General features: G+C 34.9%; 1 protein-coding gene across 2 annotated transcripts in view; it reads left to right on the top strand.

Annotated features, from left to right (window-relative positions):
* The window catches only part of mys (position-specific antigen beta subunit myospheroid), a 110247-nt gene that overhangs the window by 70513 nt on the left and 17931 nt on the right, over positions 1-21803 (top strand). For both annotated transcript variants that reach the window (XM_081739607.1, XM_081739606.1), the window contains exons 6-11: positions 8618-8788; positions 9789-10049; positions 11387-11539; positions 14035-14166; positions 15692-15928; positions 21500-21784. In XM_081739607.1, the coding sequence (XP_081595733.1) occupies positions 8618-8788; positions 9789-10049; positions 11387-11539; positions 14035-14166; positions 15692-15928; positions 21500-21784 (1239 nt within the window). The remainder of the gene's footprint in view (positions 1-8617; positions 8789-9788; positions 10050-11386; positions 11540-14034; positions 14167-15691; positions 15929-21499; positions 21785-21803) is intronic.

Here is a 21803-nt window from a genome sequence, read left to right as displayed (position 1 = left end):
TTTAGAAAAGTTCAAAGAATTCTGACAAAAACCCAGCCATTTAGAATCCTCCAGAGTAATTATATTAAGCTTAAAACTTAATGTACACAAATGTGACCACCAGGTCTGAAAGGGTTAAAGTTCATTTTATCATGTTTTGGGCACTCAATAACTACGAAACCATGCATTTCCGACCACAGGTCCATATGAACATTTTTTCTCTCCTTATTTTGCTGTGAGAAATCTATTCCCAAAATCTTGTTTCAAATTTTTGTAACATCTTTTATATCTATATCTTGATATGGCAATTTTCTCCCCATAATATCTGGTTGAAAGGAAGCGGGGTTAAAATCCGGAAACCTTCCTTTTGCCATTGGTTTTCAGTATTATCTTCACATTGGAATTTCATTTCAAATTAAGTACAACTGTTAACTATTATAGCGATTTTTCGATTAACTGTTATAGGGAGTCGTGTATATTAAACTAACACTTCTTGTAGCCATTTTACTGTACGGGTTTTGTTACAGATATGACATTTTTTTCTCTGTTGTATATTCTGTGGTACACGTTCTTCCGTTTGTTACTTGTATTCATTGTGGCCTCTACTTCAAAATTCAAAACACATGATAATCTTCAATATCCATTTAAATTGTGATACAGTTGTATTTCTTCTAGCATGACCCAACATTGACTTGCTGGCGAATCTGTAATGGTTTTTCGTATAAATGTGCTAAAATATGGGAATCACTTGTATAGCGTCACTTCATCGAATATTTTGGAGCGTATATAAGGTTTGCCATATTTAAAATTAATTGTTGTTAATACATTCTTTCATAATGACTTTTTGCTTTCGAGCGACGATAGTAGAAAAGAAAGTATGATGATCGCGAAAGAAAATCAAATTCGAGATTTCAGCCAGGGTGTCTATCGGTCACGAAATGAGAAAACGGTCATGAAAGTCAAGAAATTTAGCTTTTGGGTCATGATTTTTTTTTCTTTTATCTACAAATATAAGTAAGATTGAAAAATTTTGTTCTATAAAACGGCAAAATTTACCACCAAAAATGTCTATGGTCGGCTTTAGATGCTACCAAATCGTAAGCAAAGCACATTTCTATGGAAATTTGAGCTAATTCACATCCAAATTTGCTCTTGAGAATGTTAAGGAATTTCAAGGTTTACTAAAGAAAAGATCACAAAATTTCATTTTAGAATTTTAGTAGACACCCTGTCAACGGACTTGCCCGTTTCATAGCCCTTCATGCCGAAAAAGGTATTTTTGGACCCCTATGCGCCCGTCGTTTTTCTAGGAAAAATGCAGAAGAGAGTTTACTCTTGGGGGAAAATTCTTTTTGGATGATTTTCTCAAAAACAACTCTCACAATTTTGTTCATATTACATTAAGAATACTAAAATATGGCATAAGTAATTTCTTCTGAAAAAACTGCAAAGAATAGTTTACTCTTGGGGATTGGTATTTTCGGATGATTTTCTTGGAAACTGCTCAGGTGTTTTTTGTTCATATTTTATAAATAAATATATTTCAAGTCCAACCCTACAATATATCATGTCATTTCTCTTGAAAAATTTACAAGGTATAGTTTAGTCGTGGAGGTTTCATAGTTTTCCGTAAACTCCTATTGTCATTTTTTAATCACACTTCATATATAAACCGCAGCATGACTTTGATTTTGTTGAAGTAGGAACTTGGTTTAGTGACATGGTCCATTCCTTTAATTCTTCAAATTAGATGTTTTCTCCCAGATAAATTTCGTCTTACGATTTGTAGAACGTATCTCAGGAATTGTCACATACGACTTGTAGAAACTTTCGTAGCATATAGATTTACTGAAATATGTGGTTCAATATCCAGATATAATAGTTACATTTACTAGATATATTGTACAACTATTTTACGTATATTTGTTTGTGTTTTTATTTATCTGCATTGTTTGTTGATCATTGTGTGTGCCTAATAATACAAATATTGTGTATAGTATGTAGTAATACTAATAATAAAAGGAGTAACTAACTGTAATCATGTAACAGCTTTCTTTCGTAAATCCTTCAAAGACAGGTGGCAACTTAAGCAACTAATCTAGAGTTATTTTTACTAGTTGCTCTGTACTAAGTGTCTTAGAATATCGTGCTTTACATATGTTTTTTTTAACTACATTTAGATAGTATTGAGTTAAAATATTAAGAATATCCAGTTGAAAGTATTCACATTTGATTGCCGCTTGGAATTGCGTATAGAAATTACAATTTCCGATGTAGCATTGCAATAGCGTCTCATCTCAAAACTGAGTTCTATGTGAAGTTTCTCTCAAAAGAAATCTGGAAGGTTCGAACGTATTCCTTGTCTCTAGGAATTGACGGAATCTGTGGTTCTCTTAGGGGCAAAATATACGATGGAAAAGAACTAATTTCTATGTTTTCATTTCTTTCACTTTTCCCATTATTGAATTTGAAGAAGGTAAGGAGTAGGTAAGTGCGTGTCCTTTCTTTCCTCTGGCGTACGTTCCTTAAGCTGGCAGATAATCCCGCTCCACCCGATGATACAGTTCCTTCTCATCCAATGTCCCAACTAGTTTCTCTTCTCTAATTTTTCTTTTGAACTTCTCTCTCCAACAATCGTCAAATGAAATCGCAGAAACGATACTCCTTTCCCTCTAACCATACTTTGTCTTCGTTTTTCCGGCAACACCATTATTTATAGCTTGGATATAGCGTGAAGGCATAATGAAAATGAAATGAATTTAAATATTTCAGTTTAACGTTCCGCGATTATGCCCTTTAGGCTAAAGTAGACTATGATTGAGGCAAATGAACAATGATGGAAGAATTGACGTAATGAGAAAGTGGAAGGAAACGGGAGTACCCCGAGAAAACACCCACGAACACGATGTTGTCCACCACTAACTTACTTGACAGGGGTGTTATGAAGACATATTGGTGATGAGAATGAAGGAAATGAGAGAGGACCTGAGTTTCTGATGCCTTCGCGTTAGTACAGAATAATAACGCAATCTGTCAAGCGACGAAGGTCTCAGAAGCTTTTCTATTCTTGGAACCCATTCTCGATAATCTTCCTCGCCCCGGCTTCTTGTAAGAAAATGGTTTTCTGTCTCTTTCTATATATATCCTGTAACCTCCCCTAGGTCCTCTCCTTGATTAGATAGTTTTAAGTTCATTTCAACTTCAACAAAAAACAAACAAACAATAATATGAGAAAGCTTCCTTCACCACGATCTCTTAACCTTGAAAAGAATGGATTTTCTATTCGTTAAGATGAAAAAAAGTTCTCTCAATTGTAAAATTGTTCTACAAAATTTCTGTTTCTCAAAATAGATGGTTGAGGGCACGGTGGCTCAGTTCTAGAGCGCTGGTACGTGGCGTCCCTGATTCGATTCCCGACCAAGAAAGTTTGTGATGGACAACATCGTATCCGGGATTTCTCGAGTACTCCAGTTTCCTCCCACGTTTTCATTCCACCAGTTCTTCCATCATTCTCTTGCTTTAATCATAGTCTCCCTTAGCCTGAAGGGCAAAAACGTGTGACGTTAAAGATTTCGTATCATTTTTCAAATTAGAGCGTTAATTTTTGGACATATTGTATTTTAGATATATTCTTTTTATACCAAAATGTTCACCAAATATTTTTAGTATGGTTTCCTTTTTCTTTAACTATTTCTATTCTATAAAAATATAGACATAATAATAATTTTCCATTGCTGCGTATTAACAGTCCATTGTCGATTATTGTAGTAAAGTAAATTAAATTCTAAAGATTAAAACTATCGATTCATTAGCACTTTTACACACACACAAATCAAGAAATTTATACTATTAATAGCTATAGGAGGCAGTAGTTATTTCTTTCATTAGATTTATTGTGGATTAATAGTTTAGCGTTTTCGTCCTCGATTTAAGATTCTTGAATTCGATTCTCGGTGAAAGTATATAAGGTGACTACGTCCATACCTCGTATGGCCTCGGTGCTGAAAAAACGTTAACACTTGACAAATCCTTTCAACTGGGTTTTCTCATTTGTGCATTTTTGCATGTTTTTGTGTTCTAGATGTGTGTTAATCTAATATACTATAAGTATTTCTATATGTAAACAACTTATAGTTTTTAGTAATAATGGTATATAGTTTGTGAAAACGTGTATTTTTGTCTTTTGTTTATAATTTGATGGCAGTGATGTAGGTAATATGTAACGTTCCAGGACTAATTTATACGATCAGAAACAGAGAGGAGGCAAAAGTCGGGTTAGTGACCCAAAGAACAATAATCGAATTCTCGTGTATTCAATATGACCACTGCCTGCTTGAATGCATATCTCCATTTAATACTGCTAGCTGTGCAAAACTTGTTAGTATGATAAAAGAAGTGATTTTAGGCATGGTTTTTATAATGCCTAATTTCATGTGGTTCGTATCTCAACGTTCTTTAAGTAATTCCTAATGTAAAAATCCATTAAAATAAATACAACTTCCATCATACCAACATAACTAGGATCACTGAATGTAGGTGTGCATTCAGGTAAGAAGTTGCCATATTGAATGTATACGTTAAATACTTTAGTACAATATTTGCAAGTAAATAATCTGATTTTTGTCTCACCTCAGTATAGCAGTGAGAAAGTAGGAACAGTATACTATAATGCATTGAGTGGATTTTTATGTGTATAAATTATTTCTTGTGTAAAAAATTAACATCGAAACATCAAATTAGTTTCATCATTGATACCATTACTAGGATTTGAACGTAAGGGGCAATACATGGTAATTTTCTTGCCATTTTTAAAAATATTTTTGTAGCTATTCTAGTACAAACACAAAATAACTTTACAGAATCAAATAATAATTAATTAAAGAACAGTATATACCATTAGTATTGGTTTATTTTTAATAGTTACTTCCGCCTTTATATCCCAAATTGTTCATGAGGATTCAAGATTTGTATTCAGTTTTGTTTAATGCGATCCACAGTTTGCAGGTAAAAGTGCATTGCCTTGCAATCAGAAGTTAGTGTTGATCTAAACCCTTGTTGTGCCGATTAACCGCACTAGTGCCCGAGAGTTTTCATTTCAGACGAACTATTTTTCGTGCAATTGCAACTTACCGAGAGATGCTAGTCAAGTCTGATAGTTTAGTATAGTAAAGGGTATAAGAGAAGTAAAGAGAGCGTGATTGAGAAGAATTACTTGCAAGTGTGTTTTTTCATTGTTTTTGTTAATGGCGGTGCATTCCCCCTCCCTCCCCTAAGGATACGTAATAGTATATTGTTTCCGTAAGAAAATTAGAGAGGCATAATTCCTTTCAAGTGATACATATCATATTCTTAATACATTGTGTATTATCAACATTCACCTGCTGACAATACAGATTATGGCGAACTTCAGTTACATACCGTATTTACTGTCGTATTTCCCTTTTTCGTCTTTCATTTGATATTTAAAAAGAAAATTCACAAGGACACTATATAGCAGCGTTTCCCAACCGGTGTGCCGCGGCACAGTGGTGTGCCGTGTATGAGTCGCTGGTGTGCCGTGAGAAATCGAAACAAAATTATTAATTTTATAGCAATCAAATTGCAAAACGTAGGGAAAAATGTATATTTGTATTTCACATTATTATGAACCTCTACTATGAATCTACAATTTTAAGTTTCATACTGTTTTATACATTTCTAATGTTGAAAAAAGTATTTGTTATCATTGTTATGACCATTATTGCTTCTTTATTGTTGCAGACTATTTCGTAACTTGAAAATTTAAAATATCATTCAATCCTTTCGACAAATTACCTACATTTGTCTTTTAAAAGTAAAAGAGATTTGTATGTTCGTTCGTTATTTAGTTATCTTCCTTCTTAGTAAGTTTTTAAAAAGGAAGCGTATTTTTAAAACCCTGAGTCCAATATTTCATTGCAATTGTTTTCTATTTTTAAATTAGAATGAAAAATAAGCATAATGATTTACCAAAGGGAAAAATCAGTGATAGAGCTTTCTTCTCTGTGAGAAAGAGATCAATAATCACAGACAAAATACCATTGTGTTTTATATTTACAAATATCTATGGGTGTGCCGCGAGAATCCAAGTAACACCTGTAATGTGCCGCAAGTTGAAAAAGGTTGGGAAACGCTGCTATATAGTGTACTACGAGGGCCGTTCGGAAAGTAACCTGCGGTTGGTTAAAAAAGAAAACACAAAAGTAAATAAGAAAAAAAAATATTATATACATCTGAAAACTACTACTTTGCTTTATTTTTCAACATGGTTTCCATAAACATTCAAGCACTTAGCACTTATCTCTGCACTAGCTTAGAAATTCCATCAACATAAAAATATCTCGCCTGTGCCTTGAGCCATCCTGTGACCGCATCTTTCAGCTCCTCATCATCAAAACGCTGAGATCCAAACCACTTCTTCATATGCATGAAGAGATGATAATCTTATCATAATTTGTGGAAATTCATCGGAAGGCTCCGAGATTGTGAAACGACAAATTTCTCGAACTTTACCTTGCCATCAATTTTCTGAACGAGTTAGCAGTGGCCACTGATAACCTGCCACTCCTCTCTTCGTCATGAATGTTAGTCCATTTTTAAGTAAGTGAACCCATTCACGAACAAACTCCGTCACTCATCACACTTGGTCCATACACGGTACAAAGTTCCTGATGAATAGCTGCACTTGGCGGAGTTTTCTGATGTAGCACACATTTTGAGACGCTACAAAAGTGGAACTAGTGATCAGACAAGCTTAACTCTATCGCGGCTTGATGCAGATTGATCTACGGCGCACGTCTGTGCAAAGATGGTAGTGCTGCCCCCACTACAAGCCGATCGGAGGTTACTTTTCGAACGCACCTCGTAGTTCAGCCGAACTCAACCTGATCTGGATCAAACCTGACATGATGGTAGATATTGATCTGTTACACAAGCTTGTGAAATATTGTGGTTTGTAGATCTTCAGTTCCCGAGTTATTATATCCACTTTCCGGACGTGAGCTACTGTAACGCCATCTCTTAGCGACTGTCTGAACTACGCTAGCCTGACGACGAGCACGTGGTAATCGCGTTGCAAAACTATTGTCTCTAACAGTCGTATCACGAGCTTTCGTGACCTGGTAGGCGGCACGTCTTTTATTCACACGACTCCTTAGTTTGCCTCTTAGCGCTGGATGGACGTCGAAAATCGGGATGCACTGACCGGGAATCAAACCCGGAATTATGCGGACGTCAGTTGATCGCTCTAAGCACTAAACTACGGATCTCTCTTAATTCCTAAGTTAGAGGCTCATCAAAGTTGGGGTTCGATGTAGTCAGACATTCGAAAAGACTTGCCTTATTCAGGGTGTCTATCGGTCACGAAAGTCACGAAATCAGAAAATGATCATGAAAGTCAAGAAAAAGTCACGAAATTTAGCTTTTAGGTCACATTTTTTTTTAATCTAAAGAAATATGGTATAGATTGGAAAATTTTGTTTTATAAAACGTCAAAATTCACCACCAAAAAAATATCTATTTTCGGCTTTAGACCCTACCAAATCGCAAGCAAAGCATGTTTCTATCGCATGCATGAAAATTTGGCCCAATTTGCACCCAAATTCGCTCTTCAGAATGTTAATAAATTTTATGATTTTCGGAAAGAAAAGGTCACGAAATTTCATTTTTGGAATTTGAGTAGACACCCTGGTATTCCTATTTACAACAGAAAAAAAAAAGAAACAAACATATTAACGTTACTTTGGGGGATAAGAAAGCAAATGAAGATGCAGTAAAGTTGTTTTACTTTAAAAAAAAAATCAATGAAAGACGACTTTTTCTGCAACAGGGAAACTTAGTATTTTCGCAAATTTTACCTCACGAAAATCAAGAAGAGAATTCTATTTCAGAAGGAATAAGTTACAAGGAAGATTTTGCAATTTCAAAGTTGTTTGCCAAACATCTAGAGCCATGGTCAGTGGCGTGGTTCTGTATCCCAGCCCTCCTGGAAGCGAGATAGCGCGATAGGAACAGCTTATACTGTGCAGATTGATCTCGCACAATGGACTCTGCACCCGTCAACTACACTGGATTTAAGCCCCAGGTCATACTTCTGATCCCACGTTAATACCAAGTCCCGTCCGTTTATGTTACATATGAACGCAAAACAAAACCATAGAAAAAAAAATAGGAAGAAAATATGCGAGAGGAGGGAATATTTATCTAATTCAGGTTCTGTGGTGTTGATAATACAAAATGCATTAAGAATAAAGTATATTTCGCATCTTGTAAAAGATTTATGCCTCTAAAATTTTCTTAAGAAGATTACATACTGGGAACTAGCCGTGACAGTATAGGTAGTAAAAATTGTGTGTCGTTTTGCTAATTAGAAGGGAGTTTTGCCAAGTTTAAATTGTTGTTTTATCCAAATTAACTAATTGGTAGCGTTTCGTTGGAGGTTTATTTAACGTCATCGTAGCACGTTTGTTGTAAGAGTTGTTATAACTGTAAACTGTGTGTTGTGTATTGTGATAATAGTTCTTGCTCATAGTCAATTGTTTAGTAAAGAAGTAACATACTTTTCTTCAAATATTTATCATGTCTTGAGGATTATTAATGTAATCTATTATGTCTTACTCAGTATAAAGTAAGCAGAGCTGCTGTGTCAGGTAATTTAGATGCTCCCGAGGGTGGCTTTGATGCAATTATGCAAGCAGTGGTTTGCAGGAATGACATTGGATGGAGAGATAAGGCACGACGTCTGCTTGTGTTCTCCACCGACGCTGGCTTTCATTATGCTGGAGATGGAAAGGTACTTTTTTTTTCCTTTTTTCAAATCAATATCTTCAAATAGTAGTTTGTATAAGAATCTGGGTGATTTTATGCGAAAGCATTATGATAAGACCTTAAAAATAGTATCATTATACTGCTGTATAAAACAATACTACTGACGGTTGGCTACCATTTATCAGAAAGCACGCGCATTTCAGTTGTTACTTTTAATAAAAATCATATGACATCTTGTGTGTCATATACCTATTTTGTATTTATTGCTCACTGAAAAGACAATTGTATTTTCTGACTAGGAAACAAAAGTTCTTACCTAATATTGAAAAACTTAAAATCTTTTTTAGACTATTTTCAACCTCGCTGGACTATGTCAATCACGTCTATTCGCTACTAAATCGAAGACAAGCGAAAAAAATCGATAGCTCACTGTTGTAACCGGAATGATGACATTTTTAGAGCGAAATCATTTTTATTTCAAGATTAAGATTTATCATTATCATAGGATAATTAAACGTCTTTATATAAATATAACATCGACTCGTGTTTTGAGAAAAGTTCAAACGGGATGCAAAATGTATTTTTTATTTTATTTTTTTAAATAAAATGTCCTGGAATCAGTTCTCTGTTCAAACTGGAAAAGCGATATTAATAACAAAATGCTATTTTAAAGGTCATTTCTTGTATAAACTTCTACAGCTTTTTTAAATAACAGACACACGCGCTCTGTTTGCATCAATTCCACACGTGGTACGAGGATTCCCTCAGTCTGAGAATAACTAGCCATAACTTTCTTCTTTAAACGTATTTTACTAGTTATTTCTGCTATGATGTATTTTTTCTTAAGAACATAAAAAGTTTCTTAATTTATGTTGTAGGTGCGTCGAAAGCAGCCTTATCCAAAGTTGTATAACACCTGTACATTTATTATTATTATTATTATTATTATTATTATTATTATTATTATTATTATTATTATTATTATTATTATTATTATTTCTTAATTCTGTTTTTTCACGTTTCAGCTCGGCGGAATTATAAAACCAAACGATGGAAGATGCCACATGAGTAATAACGAATATACACATTCGACACTGCAGGATTATCCCTCGGTATCCCAGATAAATCTGAAAGTTAAAGAGCATGCAATTAATGTAATCTTCGCTGTAACTGCGGAACAGTTCTATATTTATGATCGTTTGAAGGATCATATTGAGGGAGCAACTGCAGGGAGATTAACCAACGATTCGTCGAATGTCGTCGAACTGGTGAAGGATCAGTATGATGTAAGTAATGATTTGAATTGTTATTTTTTAACTGCTATTTTAACAACATTGTTCATCTTAATTGGTGCGGCAAATGTTATAAAGATGAACAAAATGGTTTCTATTGGGAGTTGGCGTCATATCTGACAAGAACTTGAGACCATTTGAGGTTACTATTCTATTTAAGGGTGCAAGCACTGTTTCCTAGAAGAGGATGGCATATTTAAAAATACACTGAAAAAAACGTTGCCGCTTTATTCTATCCGAGTTGTGCTTTTCAAGATTATTATTATTTTATGTCCAGAAACTACGAATTTTAGAAGTGGCATATTCTTTTTATGGGGTATGAATATCCGATTGTAATTTAATAAATATGAGGATAAGTTTATAGTTTATTTTCTCACTATTAGTATTATCAGAATGCTGCATGGAATTGAAGTAAGATAAAAGCCCCATTAACTTCATTCAGCATTTCTGAAGGTACCGGAGCAGTTTAGTTGATTGTACTTAACCTGTCTGTTTCAATATCGAGACTATATAAGATGGAATCTACTGTTTAAAGTGGGATCCGAACTGGTATTCAGATTTGAATCAGATGCGCATATCCTCACCAGGAATCGAATCCTGGACCACGCGCACAAAAAGCATACGCGTTAGTCATTTAGCCACGAAGAGGTATTGAAGCAGTTTCTTCCTGAAGAATGGTGACATTCCATTGGCTCAAGTGCGAATGACTACCGCATGTGTTTCTGAGTTTGATTCCTGTTGAGGGGTAGAAAATTTAGTGTTGAATCACCATCATGAGAAAATTGGAGGAACTACTTGTATTTAAGGTGTAGGGATGAAAGATCAATATTTACTTGCTGTTTTAACTTGAAATTACCCTACTGAATGCTGTCTGGCCGCAACAGCCTTTAATGGGCTGCAGTGGTGGGAATTTTAGTTTTGAACATACTCCATTCATTAAACTTCACAGACATTGTGTGTGTCCATTTCTGGGAAGATATCGGTCAATTTAAACGTGCCAAAACTACATTTGCTCTCTGTTAGAAAAATAGTTCGTTCATTTACTAAGTATTCACATTATGTCGTCCAATCAATGCAAATATAATTTAGCTCATGTAGCCAGGGATAAAAGTGGATCTAAAAAGGTAAGGGGACGGTAGGTAGCGGCATGATTCACGCCGTTCCCGCTGCCTATCTTTGCCCATTGTAATTTTTTTTAGGAACTGGGAGGACGCCGTACATATTTTTCGAGGTGGGGGACGTCTTCCCGTGTTCCCCCTCACTTTTACCCCTGAATGTTGCAAGATCCAAAGAAAACTGTTTTTATATACGTCTTGCTTTTTTTCTTTTAGAGAATTTCATCATCTGTGGAAATCAAGGACAACGCTACTGGTTCAGTGAAGGTGACCTATTTCTCCAATTGTTTAGGTGGACCAATGAAACAGACGAATAAATGTGATGGATTGAAAGTTGGCACTGTAGTGAAATTTACAGCAAAGATAGAGGTAATGTAACTCCAGATTCACTGGGGAAGCAGGGGAAAAATGATTCAGTATTATTGTTCCTTTAACATTTCACACTCATATATATATGTATTTTTAAAACACACACAGACTGTGGTCATTAGAAAGCAGGGTTGGCTGGTTTAAACCATGGCTTAAACCCGCTTTTTTTTTCTTTTTTTTTTTCAAAAAAACCAACTGGTTTAAACCAAAAAATGAAAAATGTTCGTAAAAGTGTAACTATTCGTAAAATCTTGATGAACACACATTTGTGGGTTATCACGTTTCACTCCCGTGTATTATTCGTACTATATTGACCTAAATTCCCCATTCTTTACTCAGAGATTATATTACAAAAGCAACTTTTTTATGTAACTTTATGGATGTTTCTTTTGTGATTTTTTTTAGAGTTTGTTATTATTGTTATGCAACAAAAGGAAAATTCTAAACATTGTTTCGTTTTAATAATGTTTACTATTGATAAAATAGATCGAAATGCCATACTTTTTTGGGGAGGGGGTCATACAAAACCCACTGGAGGCAATTATTGAAATAACAAGAATCTTTGGTAACTATTTATATATAAATGGGCCAGAGCCAAAGTGGGCTCAAATATTCGTATTCACTTTTCTTACTGATATGCAAAGTAAGTCGTTATATTTCTTTAACTTGAACTAATAAAAGTCGTAGTGAACTGACTTGGACAAAATTAGTTCTTCTGTACTCTGTAGTACTTTGAAATTGTCCATATGTAATTCTGTATAATGGTTTTGCTTGTGTAATTTGTGCAATTGTTTATCTTTTTGTCCTTCTGTCCTAATGACTCTTGACGACTATATTAACAAATATGTAAAGATCAGTCAACGTATTTTTATCAGGAGTCCTTCGTGAGGGGGTCGGCAGACGTATCGCATTTGTGGCCAATTAGTCCCGGTTTCGAGTTCAAATGGAGGACAATTTCTCTTGGATGTAAGCCGAGAAGCTGTTTGGATTCCGCTTTAAGCTTATGTGACCCCTTCCGGCATAACCCGGTTGTTGCACACTAACACCAAGGCGAAACAACCTTATTTCTGTTCATATGTGATATAAATACATAGAGCAAATTATTTAAACCAAAAAACCGGGTTTAAGCAAAAAAAGAAACTTTTTTTTTTCAATAAAAACCATGGCTTTTGCCAACCCTGTTAGGAAGAAAATGTTTCGAACCGCTCTTCCAAATCATTATAGCTAATAGTTTAAATAATTAGTGTGTTTCAAAATGATATGAGCGATAAGAAATCGTACCACGAGCATTGAAGTTCCATCAAGGATTAAGATTGTATTGCAATGCTTTTGACCGTCCTCGAGGCTTGGTATAGTCATAGTATGAAATTTTTTCGCCAGATGACAGTGACAAGTTGCAAGATGGCTCCGTGTGGTACAGAAAATGTATTTTGCATCCTATAATTTCACATTAGTTGGTTTGTTGTTAAGTGTTTGACGTTGAATTTTGTACAAAATTTCGTAAAGAACCACCACCAAAGAACTCCATTCACACTTGGTATCAATAATCCAAAGCAACAGGATGCATTTGCAAGGGTTGCTAGGCCTTCTGCGTGTGAGGAAGGTGTCGAGAGAATTCTAGCTTGTTTTCAATGCAGCCCTCGAAAGTCTATAGCGAGAGCTAGTAGGGAACTTCGAAAGCACAAAGTGCAGCAATGTAAACTGTTGATAGAAACGTACTGAAATGGGCCCAGGAGGAATTGAATTACTGAATTGATGTATGCAGGGTAACAAAGGTAGATTACATTTAGCATTTGCGAGTTACTCACAATTTCTACCACTAAAACTTGGAAAGTTACATGTGAAATTTAAGTAATTTGTACAATTAATAATAATAGTAATAAACTATAAGGAGTTGAAATTTTCAGGTCAATTTGAAATACTCTGTACTAAACTCGAATTTTCGTTGATACCTATCATCATCGTCAAACTTTGGTAAGAAAGGGTTTTTACTAGGGATAGGGTGTATGAAAATTAAATGTTACATTCAGAACTAAATACATCTTGCAACTTCACAAAAGACACATTTTGTGGTTGTTCTTCAGTGGTTGATGACAACGGTGAAGGTGTCAATGGTGTTTTTCTAACTTCTGTCCTAATTTTCTAGAAATCGAAATCTTTTAAATTATTTTGTTTAATGGGTTACTTTTACGCACTGTATAAGGGAATTCGTATATTTTATTTCAATTCTTGTGTTAACACAACTTAAGTTAATGTTTGTAAGTTTTAGCATATGATATATTGTTTTTTCTCTCCATATTTACAAAACAAAGAATATTATTGTCCCAGTAATAAATACCAACAATTCTTGATTGATCTGTCTACTTTCGTAAATGAACTATTTGATGTAAAAATAGGTTTATTTATAAAATAATATGTTTTCTCATGTCGTAAATGAGCAATACGATGATAATTCTTAGTTAACTAACTAAAAATGTGATATTTTTCCCCGGTAGGTTGAGAGTTGTCCGAAAAGGAGACAAGATTGGAAGCAGTTATTCCAGATATACCCTGTTGGAATCAATGAATCTCTCATTGTTGATTTAGAGATGCTCTGTGACTGTGCTTGTGAACGACCAGGAAACACCGTAAGTAGTACTGTTTCAATCAATTAATGATGCATAATCTTATTGTAAAACTGAATTCAGACTATTAATAGATGGGTTACTTTAAAATTCTAAGATTCTGGCATTGAAACCATAAAATGCATGAGATGCAATTAACGACGCTAGAGGGGAGTGATTCCTAAAATTATAGTAGAATGCTTGGTCCCTTAAAACGGAATATTCTAACCAAGGTCTTGTGTGAAATCACTGACTTCGGAAATTACGTTTCTTTTTCACCGAACTTTGTTTTGAGGTACTTAGTAAATTGAGCTAAGCAGGTCTTTCCTTCCCAAGATTTATCGTTTGTGCAATGCAATTCGAGGTTGTAGCTTTTGCACTTGACAACTTGCTCTAAATATTATCTACTGGATCTTCAATGCTAGGTATTTCACAGTGATTGTTCATGTTGCTCACTTGTGGATCATTGGTTTGAGCATTTGATTCTCTCGGCTGGCAGCGAATAACAAACTCATCCATACTATCTTGAAAACATGTCTACAAGAAACACCACTACTTTAAACTCACAGTATTTTCTTTGCTTGTAATGACACATTTTAAGTGAGCAAGATAAGTACCAACATGAAATAAACCTTGAGAATTTGTAAGAATTGTTTTTTAGATAATGTTAGTCTGATCCAAATTAAGAACTTACATTGATTCACTCGCCTATTGTGAGTAATATCTTTTGATTCAAAACTATGAACTTTTTGTAATACCCGTACATTCATTCGAATCCAAAGTTTAAATTGTTTGCGTCCTCTAAGATTCTTCAATAAAATGATTTAACAGAAGCTGTTTACTATATGATGTAAGTCACGTTATCTTTATGCAGGAAAAATATTGTCACTATACTCCTAACAAGATAGGATCAGAGTGGTTGTCTCACAAATCTATTGCAAATATAGCGCATCTGATGGAGCATGATAAGATATGGAGATCACCAAAGTTTAGTGTGCTATGAACGATGGGGAGAGGAGCTAGGGGTCCTGGAACTTGAAAAGTCAAAAATAGCATATAATGGGCAGTATGCCGCTTGAAATTGATAATCTTGAAAATGAGTAGAGCAATAGGAGTGAAACATTAGGAACGTAATAACGACAAAAAGAGTAGTAACGAAATGCATAAATAGTTTTGCCATCCGTGAAACAGTGTTGCCAACTTACAATAAAATGTATTGTCCTGAAATGGGACTATATATTAAGTAATACAAAATGTAAAAGTACTAGTAAGAAAGAAAAAATATAGTAAAGTCTGGCGGATCAGTGCTGCAAACTATGGACACTATATTAAGTTAAATGGGGAGAACCGACGTTGTCCTGGCTGAATCTTGTGAATTTTCTACAGTTTGCAACACCACGGCCTGTGCTTTACATGTTTCTGCATCGTTGAACCTTTATATTTCCCAAGCTGAAAACTTAATTATGAGTGTTTTATTCTGGTTATTAACTTTCTTAATATGTAAATACGTGATAGTGATGGTGATTAAGTATTTATCGATATTTTCCAGTTGTTCGAAAGACATTCACCTAAGTGTTCAAATCAAGGCACTTACATGTGTGGCGTCTGTGAATGCGATGACAGGTACTTCGGAAGGAGATGCGAATGTGATAGTGAGAACATACAGGGTGACAAAGATTTAACTGCAGGTTGTCGTCAGTTTAATACAAGCACCGTAGATTGTAATGGTCGGGGCACTTGCATCTGTGGAGTTTGTGAATGTGAGACACGAACAAATCCGGAAGAGGTAAGATTTTCAAGTTTATTTATTTTAAGAAGTACTTCTATTTATGTGTTAGTTTTGTAATAATAATAATAATAATAATTATAATTTTCGTAAAATGTTTAAAGATCTCATCTTTACAGAAATTCTATGATATATAATTTGTTTGCCTTAACCCCTTGCGTTCCAATCACATCCATGGGAGATGTCAAGAAAACTTATCCTTTTTTAAGGGTCGTATTAACCCTGAAGGTGATGAAATTTTTTAGCGGAACGAGTTAATTCTACTGTTTTTCCTCAGGTGACAGCACTTTACTCATCTCCGATTAGTGTTGCCAACATGAAGCCACATAAAATCCCTTCAGAACATCAAAATTTCCTTTTTCAGCCCAAATATTCAACAATGGAATATAATCAATAAAGTGAATGCTCTCCTGCGCGATTGCGTGTGTACATGCTTATTCAGTGTGTGTCTTTGTGTGGGGGTGTATAATTTATCCAAAAAGGAACAGTTTGATATATATAATTGTGTGTGTGTGCGATTATGCAAAAAATGATATTCATTGAACTTTATATAATAAGTCTTCCCTATATAACGGTCTAGACAGTATTTTAACAGTAATAATAAAACCTGGTATTACAGCACGGACATAGGAAAATGAACCCGGAACGCAAGGGGTTAATGTTTCATTTTTTTCTATTAACAATATTTTAATTGACTGAGCTTTAATTATAGAATTGAACGGGAAAATGTTAGCTGTTATATCTTCTCCCGGAATCACTTAATTATTTAAACTATTGGGCGAGAATATGTAATTCGCTGTAACCAGTTGCCACCATCTTGTTCTAGCTCTGTGTTGTCATTACGGCGATTTTATTTCAATTTTTCTGTACTTGTTATACCAACATTTTAAGTGGAAAAGTCATTGCCAAATTATATCATAACAACTGTAAATTAACAGTGTTAATGAATTGAATTCCTTATAATGAAATTTTATTCAAGATGGTTATACTTGCTTCTCTACTATCATTGGTCAAAGTAAAAATGACAGACATCGATATACAGGGTATATCAAAAGTCCGGGGTCATAGGCCAACTCTGCTATGAGTAAACAGATACGAAAAAATGGAAGAACAGAAGTTGTTGCAAAATAGATGGTGTTAATCTAAAATGGAATTTTTCATATCGCACTAGCCGTTGGACCTCCACACTATATATATATATATTTTTTCATACGGAAATTCATTTTATTTTGTACAGTGGGCTTAAAGAAGTGCACTTAGTCTTCATTTTTGCATTTTCTTTCATTTTACGTTACAGTAGACTTTGTTAACGTTTGAACCTCATCCTTGGGAACTGGAACGATAACATACTCTAATAGACTCTGCTTATACGTTACGATAATGCTTCAGCCAATGAGAGTGCATGTTCAGACAAAATTAATAAAACATTCTATGGCCGTGTCCAAAAGATACAAGTGTGCATTCGAAGTACGCTTATTTCCGGAAATGACGTCACCTAGTGTGCGTCAAAAGGTCCAAGTTCACAAGTCTGCGAGTGCATAGTACGTAGTGTGCGAGGATGTACACTACGTTAGCACACTTGCGTACTTAAGATGGGAGTTCTTCGTCGTAGGAACAACAATAATGTCAAAGTGACTTAATAAAATTTTAAAGCACATATGTTTAATATTTTTGTTGAGGTGAATAAATTTGTGGGCTGATCTAATAATAGTTTACTTGATAAATATACAAGTTAGTGATTTTACAAGTGGGATATAAAAATGTAACGCAAATAACAAATGTATTTATGTTGTGTTCTTTGAGTATGCTATGGAATTTAAAATTGTATAGGGAAAGCAACCAAATAGTTTCTTTGATAATGCTATAAAGGCATTTGTGTTTAAATATTATGTGGTTTATGTAGCTTAATTGAAATAATTATACTATCGGTAATGGAGCTATTTGCACGTAAATGAAAAATTTTAATGGCGTATGAATTAAAATGTTAAGTTCTATCATAGAATAATGAATACCTAGATTATTCATTTCTCTATACCTACAGTTACAGTTGCAGCTGCAAATATTAATTCGTAGGTAGATAGGCCTAGTTTTGATTCTAAACAAATTCCTTTCAAATCTACCATATTTCCTTGCACTTAAGAGACTGTAATATACCAATTACCACACATTAGCCGTTTTTGATAGCTGCCAAAGAGTGAAATACAGATCAAAAGTTTCTTTCTCCACATTTATCAAAGATTTCACAAATTCCTCTTGGTAAGTCTTTACTTTGGCCATTTTTTCTTTTCTTTTCTTTCTTTTTTCTTGATTCTTCGATTCAGCGATTTGATCTTTCGATTCCGTTTTTGAGAACTCGCATGTTAGCTCATATATGTAGTTAGTAACTAGGTTCATTTCTATACCAAAGTTTAATATTTAATTCACATATTATTGCCGAGCGAGCGTTAGCGAGTGAAGGCAGGTTAGATGCTCGCAGGAGATGTTCTTTTCAGCCTTGGTTACGAATGGGTTCATTGAACGATTCATTGAATGAAATGGCCAAAATAAAGACTTGCCTTCCTTTTAATTTATATAATCCCATTATGAATTGATTATGAACAAATAATTCCTTCCGTATAGTTGAACAATGAGAGCCACTACATTGCATACTGTATTTTTTCATAAAACCGTCTCTTAATTTTCATAAAATTCTAATTAGATTGATAGTAGCTTTTTATGATTATATTTGGACGAGGGGATTTGTTTCTTTACTGAGTAACCATTTTCGTAGTGGGAAGCATGTAGGAGAGACAGCGGGTATATTTCAAGAAAGATGTAGGGCGCCGAAAGCATAGTGAAGTGCACTCAGATGTTGAAGTGTATACAATGTACAGAACTCATTTAAGCGGGCTTATAAGATAGTAATCTTTTAGGGTTATCCACCTTTAGTACACTTGATCCTTATAAATTGGTATTTCATAGTGACACAATAGCTTTTTCTTGTAAATTTTGGTCCTCATGTTGTTCAACTCCACCATTCTTTCCTTGTCATCCTTGTAAGAGTTAACTTTTGGTGTAGATTAAGAACATGAAGGCACTATTTTGAAGATATACGGGTAAAATCTATATATTCACAAAGAAAGAGTAACATATAAGGAACTTCAACATTAGCACAATATGGTAGAGATAGTCTAATCAGTATGCCTGTAACTGAGCAATACAGTAGAACGGTGACAATTAGTGTGTCATTGTTTTGTATCTACCGTACACAAAGGAATTATACTCAATATGAACTTTCTCCCAAAGTAGTTTTGAGCCACATTATTGTAAATAGCGCTCTCCTCGGTACCTTCGGTGTCCTAACGCTTTTGCAAATTCCTACTTTCACCTGCAATAAAATTCCTAAGCTACTTCGCAACAGTGTCATCAGCGCCCTAACCACCAGTGCTGCTTTTCTTCCGGGGGATTAATAAATATTCCCTCGCGCAAGCATGCCTAATAAAATAGAACATCGCCAATAGTTTGGTGGTTTTTATGCTGATAAATATTTGCAGATACTGCAAAACTGAAGCTCTTGGCATACATGAAAGAAACTCTCAAGTCATTTTATGGTTACCCCATATTGTCAATCTGTGATATATTTATCTCTAATATAACTGGAAAGTCATTCATCTATAAAAAAAAAAAGTGTGGTAATTTTTTCTAGTACTCAAAATTCTCCCTTCTTTTGTTATCAATGTTCAACATTCCACCACGATGAGGCGCTGTAAACAAGTGTGGATCAAAAGCTAATTTGACGAAGTGTACACTATTTAGTGTGCACTCCATTTGTAGACTTCGAGTGTGCATCCTCGAAGTGTGCACTATGCGCTTTTGGACACGGCCTATGAAACGAGAGTTTCGAGACATTTTATGTCTTGGTTCTAGACCCGGGGGCGGTGGTTCGTCTGAAAAGCGGGAAGAACGAGCCGTTATTGCTGAAGATGGACGCTTATTAGACAGATCTACGTTAGTATTTGTATTTAATTTGTGACTTTTCTTTTGTGAAAGCCTATATAACATCAAGTAAATACGTAGATGCACGCTAATAAGAGAAAAAATACACTGAGTTAAATCATGTGTGTAATTTCTTCAGTATTTTCATCGGTGGTTATGTGCATATCCCATCTGCTGCACTAGGTTTTATATTATGGTCTTTACAGTGAAATCAAATTACTGAAGTTATATTGCTTTGAATATAACTTAATATTGTGGTTTATTGCGGCTGTTTGTGATGATGTTGGAATAAAACTTTGTTTTGTTTGAATCACATCACAATTTGCATTGTAACAGCGTTTGTGCGCGAATAGCTTTATATGCATTCAGGTTACTATTGGTGAAGCTGTCAATGCGCAGGTGCTAGATGGATTTCATGTTCGATTCCTGAGCTTGTTCATAAATTTGTTTCTTTTGCCATCCGCAGTAATCATAATATGTTGAAACCCAACGTTGTCATTCAGCAAGCGTTGGAAAAAAGTATTTTAGATTGAAAATCAATCATTTCCACCCACCCCCTTTTTTTCGTATATTTATTCTTAACAGAGTTGGCCGTTGGCCCCGGACTTTTGTTACATCCAGTATATGTTGAGCCTTATCGCACATATTGTGGACTTCGATGCAATATATTCCCTTCTTTCCCGCTCTCCTTTTTTGTCTTTGCCGTATAGTGTTCTTTATTATGAACTACTTTTGAGCATATTCATCTTCCCTTATGTATTGTTCGTAAAGAAGTGCATTTCCTTTCATTTCTGAGTTTTCTTTCATTCTACGTTATAATGTTCTTTTTGTTTACGTTTAAAACTCATCCGTGGGAATTATTCTAATAACGTATTCTCACATACCTTTCTTATACGTCATGATAATGCTCCAGCCAATGAGAGTACGTGTGCAGACGAAATGAATAAAAATAAGGGGTTTGAGATTTCATTTTACGCCTGGGTTCTAGACCCATGGGCTGGGCTTCGTCAGGGAAGCGGGAAGAAAAAGTGACCATTCTGAAAGATGGCGGCGTAACATCTGGACCTATGTGTGATAATTGAACAATTTTTTGTTAACTTTTTTTTTCATTCATTTTTTAAACCTTTGTGTAAGTAGTAGAAAGCTAAGAATATAAATAATACAAGTATAGTAAATTAGACCATGCTTGTATTTGATTCAGGATTTTTCCTCTATACATGTTAGGTGAATAGATCGTCATAGTATGTTTTACCTATCACTGCCTAATCCATAACTTCTAATATAGTGGTTTATTGCGCTTGTTTTTGGTGAGGATGGAATAAAACTTCGTTTTATTTGAATCGCATCACAATTTGCAGGAAAACAGCATTTGTATGCAGATAGCTTTTTATGCATTCAGATTGATAGTAGCGAAGCTGTCAATGCACGGGTGCTGAACGGATTCCAAGTTCGCTTCCCGAACTTGGTTATCACGTTGGTTTCTTTACCACCCGCAGTAATCATTATAGCCGTTATCCAGTACTAGATTTAAATGTATATGTGTTTGAAATTTATATAAAATATGCAGTACTTACAAAATTGATTCTTCCTGTCTAGAAAATCTACGGTCAATATTGCGAATGTGACAATTTCTCATGCGACCGTCACAATGGACTGTTGTGCTCTGGACCTGAACACGGTACCTGTCACTGTAATAGGACGTGTGTCTGCAACACTGGATGGACTGGATCAGCTTGTGAATGTAAAGATTCTGTCGACAGCTGTATTGCACCAGGATCGGACACGATCTGCTCTGGACAGGGAAAATGTGTGTGTGGAGAGTGTAAATGCAACGAAGAAGGCGGGAGCCGATACTCTGGCAGATATTGTGAAAAGTGCCCAGTAAGTATTCTACAATTTG

This window comes from Thermobia domestica, chromosome 15 (genome assembly GCF_964235325.1).
Source record: "Thermobia domestica chromosome 15, izTheDome1.hap1.1, whole genome shotgun sequence".
Lineage (NCBI taxonomy): Eukaryota > Metazoa > Arthropoda > Insecta > Zygentoma > Lepismatidae > Thermobia > Thermobia domestica.
The sequence above is the reverse complement of the archived record's forward strand: the minus strand, read 5'-3'. Positions and strand labels throughout refer to the sequence as shown.